General features: G+C 39.7%; 1 protein-coding gene across 1 annotated transcript in view; it reads right to left on the bottom strand.

The window, feature by feature from the left end:
* atp1a2a (ATPase Na+/K+ transporting subunit alpha 2a) overlaps positions 1 to 6,296 on the bottom strand; it is a 32,839-nt gene that overhangs the window by 8,005 nt on the left and 18,538 nt on the right. The window contains exons 11-15 of the mRNA XM_042329055.1: positions 5,847 to 5,981; positions 5,533 to 5,612; positions 2,760 to 2,869; positions 2,341 to 2,516; positions 1 to 41 (exon numbers count right to left, since the gene is read on the bottom strand). The exon at positions 1 to 41 is cut by the window's left edge and continues 96 nt beyond it. Of these exons, the coding sequence (XP_042184989.1) occupies positions 1 to 41; positions 2,341 to 2,516; positions 2,760 to 2,869; positions 5,533 to 5,612; positions 5,847 to 5,981 (542 nt within the window). The remainder of the gene's footprint in view (positions 42 to 2,340; positions 2,517 to 2,759; positions 2,870 to 5,532; positions 5,613 to 5,846; positions 5,982 to 6,296) is intronic.

Below are 6,296 nucleotides of genomic sequence, written 5' to 3'. Positions count from 1 at the left end.
GCTTTGGCAGTGATGGGATGGTCGCCAGTCACCATGATGACCTGACGGCATAGAGAATCATAAACATCATATGTCATCTATACCTGTCACCGTGACAACCTGAAAGCATAGAGAATAATAAACATCATCACAACTATAAACACATCATATGTCATCTATACCTGTCACCGTGACGACCTGACAGCATAGAGAATCATAAACATCATCACAACTATAAACACATCATGTCATCTATACCTGTCACCGTGACAATCTGATAGCATAGAGAATCATAAACATCATCACAACTATAAACACATCATGTCATCTATACCTGTCACCGTGACAACATAGAGAATCATAAACATCATCACAACTATAAACACATCAAATGTCATCTATACCTGTCACCGTGACAACCTGATAGCATAGAGAATCATAAACATCATCACAACTATAAACACATCATGTCATCTATACCTGTCACCGTGACAACCTGACGGCATAGAGAATCATAAACATCATATGTCATCTATACCTGTCACCGTGACAACCTGACAGCATAGAGAATCATAAACATCATCACAACTATAAACACATCATATGTCATCTATACCTGTCACCGTGACAACCTGATAGCATAGAGAATCATAAACATCATCACAACTATAAACACATCATGTCATCTATACCTGTCACCGTGACAACCTGACAGCATAGAGAATCATAAACATCATCACAACTATAAACACATCATGTCATCTATACCTGTCACCGTGACAACCTGACGGCATAGAGAATCATAAACATCATATGTCATCTATACCTGTCACCGTGACAACCTGACGGCATAGAGAATCATAAACATCATATGTCATCTATACCTGTCACCGTGACAACCTGACAGCATAGAGAATCATAAACATCATCACAACTATAAACACATCATATGTCATCTATACCTGTCACCGTGACAACCTGACAGCATAGAGAATCATAAACATCATCACAACTATAAACACATCATATGTCATCTATACCTGTCACCGTGACAATCTGATAGCATAGAGAATCATAAACATCATCACAACTATAAACACATCATGTCATCTATACCTGTCACCGTGACAACATAGAGAATCATAAACATCATCACAACTATAAACACATCATGTCATCTATACCTGTCACCGTGACAACCTGACAGCATAGAGAATCATAAACATCATATGTCATCTATACCTGTCACCGTGACAACCTGACAGCATAGAGAATCATAAACATCATCACAACTATAAACACATCACATGTCATATGTACCTGTCACCGTGACAACATAGAGAATCATAAACATCATCACAACTATAAACACATCACATGTCATCTATACCTGTCACCACATGAACTGTACTCATCACAACTATAAACACATCATGCATTGTTCCTTGTTTTGCTCATTTATAGACTTGCAGGAGATTTTATAACTATATTTTATATATATATATATATATATATAGTATGTCATTTCCATTTTCATTTTACTCTAGTAACTTTCAAAATGCCCAAGTTTTCCAGAATTTCCATTTGGAGGATTCCCAAATTTCCCAATTACCCCCTACTGATTCCAAGAATCTTCCAACCATGATTTCTGGAAAAACTGGGACTTTGGGAAAGTTCAACTTTTTTGTGATTGTTGGATTGGTTAACTGATTGATTGGTTGGTTGATTCATTTATTCGTTAGTTGGTTGGCTGGTTGGTTGATTTATTGATTAGTCAGTTAGTTGGTTGGTTTATTCACTGATTAGTTAGTTGGTGGTTTGGTTGATTGATTAATGTATTTGTTAGTTGGTTGGCTGGTTGGTTGATTTATTGATTAGTTAGTTAGTTGGTTGGTTGTTTAATTGATTTGTTGGTTGGTTGAATGGTTTGTTGGTTGGTTTATTGATTAGGTGGATGGTTGAATGGTTTGTTGGTTGGTTTATTGATTAGGTGGTTGGTTGAATGGTTTGTTGGTTGGTTTATTGATTAGGTGGTTGGTTGAATGGTTTGTTGGTTGGTTTATTGATTAGGTGGTTGGTTTATTGATTAGGTGGTTGGTTGAATGGTTTGTTGGTTGGTTTATTGATTAGGTGGTTGGTTGAATGGTTTGTTGGTTGGTTTATTGATTAGGTGGTTGGTTGAATGGTTTGTTGGTTGGTTTATTGATTAGGTGGTTGGTTGGTTGGTTGTTTATTGATTAGGTGGTTGGTTGAATAGTTTGTCGGTTGGTTTATTGATTAGGTGGTTGGTTGGTTGGTTGGTTGTTTATTGATTAGGTGGTTGGTTGAATAGTTTGTCGGTTGGTTTATTGTGCCACTCACCTTAATCCCTGCGGAGCGGCATTTCCCCACAGCGTCAGGGACGGCGGCGCGAGGAGGGTCGATCATGGACATGAGACCAACGAAACACAGCCCTTTTATAGGGAAGTTGACTTCCTCACAGTCAAAGGAGAACCCCCGAGGGAACTGGGCCGGAGACAGTGGCAAGTGGCAGAACCCTGATGGAGAGAGAAACACAACAAACAGACAGGAACTCTTATTTTTGTAATTTTTGGGTGGAAGGAGATCCAGGTTCTGATGTTCTTTTGTATTTTATTGAGTGTTTATGTTGGGACAGATATAAGGAACAGATCAGGAGATGGGACGTGAAGAGGAAAGGCACAGATAATAGCCAGGTGTGGTCCGGATATAGCAAACATAATGCCGTTTTGGACTCAACCTGTGTGCTGTAGTGCACGAACCTAGAACTCTCTCTCCCAGCCCTCCCAGCTCCATGTAGGCACTCTGGAAAGCTTCGTTCCAGTTGGCGTCCATTGGAACCTCCTGGCCGTGGATCAAGATGGTGCTGCACCTGAGAGACGCACAACAGAGGTTATTATTCACATGTTGCTGTCAGTCAGTGAGATACAGTCCCTTCAGAAAGTATTCATTCCTGTAGACTCATTCATTCCTGTTGACTCATTCATTCCTGTTGACTCATTCATTCCTGTTGACTCATTCATTCCTGTTGATTCATTCCCATCTAAACACAATACCCCATAAAGTATGCTAGCAAATTTTATGAAAATGAAATACAGAAAGATATCATTTACATAAATATTCAAACACCTGTGTCAAAATATGTTAGAATCACCTTAGGCAGCGATTACAATCTAAGAGCTTTGCACGCCTGGATTGTACAATATTTGCACATTACTATAAAAAAAAATATTCAGGCTCTGTCAAGTTGGATGTTGATCATTGCTAGACAGCCATTTTAAAGTCTTGAAGGTGGATTCATCTCCCAGGGCCTGTTGAAAAGCAGACTGAACCAGCTTTTCCTCTAGGATTTTGACTGTGCTTAGCTCCATTCCTTTTCTTTTTATCCTAAAAAACTCCCTATTCATTGTCGATGTCAAGCACACCCATAGCATGATGCAGCCACCACCATGCTTGACAATATGAGTGGTACTCAGTGATGTGTTGGATTTGCCCCAAACATAACGCTTTGTATTCAGGACATAAAGTTAATTTCTTTCGCACATTTTTTGCAGTTTTACTTTAGTGCCTTATTGCAAACAGGATGCATGTTTTGGAATATTTTTATTCTGTACAGGCTTCCTTCTCTGTCAGTCAGTTAGGTTAGTATTGTGGAGTAACTACAATGTTGTGGATCCATCCTCTGTTTTCTCCTACCACAGCCATTAAAGTCTGTAATTGTTTTAAAGACACAATTGACCTCATGCTGAAATCCCTGAGCTGTTTCCTTCCTCTCCGGCAACTGAGTTTGGAAGGATGCCTGTATCTTTGTAGTGACTGGGTGCATTAATACACCATCCAAAGTGTCATTAATAACTTCACCATGCTCAAAGGGATATTAAATGTTTGCTTTTTTTAGTTTTACCCATCTACCAATGGGTGGCCTTTACGAGGAAATGGAAAACCTCCCTTGTCTTTGTAGCTGAATCTGTGTTTGAAGTTCACTGCTCAACTGCGGGACCTTACAGATAATTGTATGTGTGGGGTACAGAGGTAGTCATTCAAAAATCATGTTAAACACTATTATTGCACACAGAGTGAGTCCACGTAATTTATTAAGCACATTTTTACTCCTGAACTTATTTAGGCTTGCCATAACTAAGGGGTTGAATACCTATTGACTCAAGACGTTTCAGCTTTTCATTTAGTATTAACTTGTAAACATTTCTAAAAACATACATTGAACAATTCTCCTTTGCCAAGATAATCCATCCCCCTGACAGGTGTGGCATATCAAGAAGCTAATTAAATAGCATGATCATTACACAGGTGCACCTTGTGCTGGGGACAAAAAAAGTCTAAAATGTGTAGTGTTGTCACACAACATAATGCCACATATATATAGTTTTTATGGAGCGTACAATTGACAGATAATTGAATGTTCATTTTTCCACATCAGCCCAGGACCTCCACATCTGGCTTCTTAACCTGCGGGATCATCTGAGACCAGCCACCCGGACAGTTGATGAAACTGTGCGTTTGCCAACTGAAGAATTTCTGTACAAACTGTCAGGAACCATCTCAGGGAAGATCATCCACGTGGTCGTCATCCACGTGGTCGTCATCCTCACCAGGGTTTTGACCTGACTGCAGTTCGGCGTTGTAACCGACTTCAGTGGGAAAATGCTCTCCTTTGATGGCCACTGGCAGACTGGAGAAGTGTGCTATTCAATGAGTCCCGGTTTCAACTGTACCGGACAGATGGCAGACAGCATGTGCGTCGTGTTATTTGCTGATGTCAACAATGTGAACAGGGTGCCCCATGGTGGCGGTGGGGTTATGGTATGGGCAGGCATAAGCTACTGACAATGAACACAATACGACAGCGTGTTCCAGTTCCCGCCAATATCCAGCAACTTCGCACAGCCATTGAATATGAGTGGGACAACATTCCACAGGCCACAATCAACAGCCTGATCAAGTCAATGCGAAGGAGATGAGTAGCGCTGCATGAGGCAAATGGTGATCACACCAGATACTGACTGGTTTTCTGATCCACGTCCCTACCTGTTTCATATCTGTATTCCCAGTCATGTGAAGTCCATGGATTAGGACCTAATGAATTCATTTAAATTGACTGATTTACTTAAATGAACTGTAACTCAGAAAAATCTTTGAAATTGTTGCATGTTGCGTTTATATTTATTTCGGTGTAATTCCATTATGAGGTATTGCGTGTAGACCAACGACACATTATATTAATTTAATCCATTTTAGATTCAGGCCGTAACACAACAAAATGTGGAGTCAAAGGGTGTGAATTCTTTCTGAAGGCTCTGTATGATCTGCCAGCTGATCACTGTAAGGTTGTATTCAGGTCATGTGACAAATAAAATATGTATCTACCATAGAATTGGATAGAGGGCACCTCTATGTAATTTTGGCAAAATGGTTTCTTTGACAGCATGAGCAGCACCATTGAGCACTATATCCAAATATCTCTATCCAACTCTTTGAGAGACACATTGGTTAGTCAGGTTTGATGTAAATAAATACCTGTCCAATATTCTTTCAGGTGCTCCCTTCATAACGAGTAGGTGGCCATTTTCATTGTCCTCTTGTTCATGAATGGATAGCTTTAAAAGGAGAGAGAGATGGTAGAAGACAAGAGTATATACTAGTGGGAAGTGGTTTTTACATTTTCAACTTTTTATCTTTGCTGTCATTACACATTTGGTGGTTCAATGGACTTGGAAAGTTCTGTATATGTTTAGTTTTTTTTACAACAAATAAATAAATGTTGGTTTATGCAATTGTTTCTTTGATGTATATGTTTGTGTAGTAAATGGTTGTAGGGGGTAATTATATACCTGGTACTTGTTGGTTGAGTTGAAGGGTATCTCTCCCACCTTGGCGTTTCTTTCTCTCATGGAACGGACACACCCACAGGAGAGCTGAATACATTTCAACAGAGCAGATTCCGACGCATCGCCCGCAGTGTCCCTCTAAGAAACGCACAGCATCAAACAGTCAGGAGGAGACCGTCTGTTCACATTGTCAGAATGGGTTGCTGGCTGGGGAAATGTTGTCAGTACTTTCAGTGTGTATTTATTGTAGCAGTAATGAAGGGATTTTATTAGATTCAATGTCTGCTTTCCCAAAATGTTTTTTTTTTTTAAGCAGACGCTTTTAACCATAGCAACTTACAGTAGTGAGTTTATACATATACATTGTACTGGTCCCCTGTGGGAATCGAACCCACAACCCTGGCGTTGCAAGCACAAATACTCTATCAACTGAGCTACACTATTTCCTATTAA

The sequence above is a fragment of the Oncorhynchus tshawytscha genome, linkage group LG10 (assembly GCF_018296145.1).
Source record: "Oncorhynchus tshawytscha isolate Ot180627B linkage group LG10, Otsh_v2.0, whole genome shotgun sequence".
Classification (NCBI taxonomy): Eukaryota; Metazoa; Chordata; class Actinopteri; order Salmoniformes; family Salmonidae; genus Oncorhynchus; species Oncorhynchus tshawytscha.
Note: the sequence above shows the minus strand (reverse complement) of the source record. Positions and strands in the feature narration are given on the sequence as shown.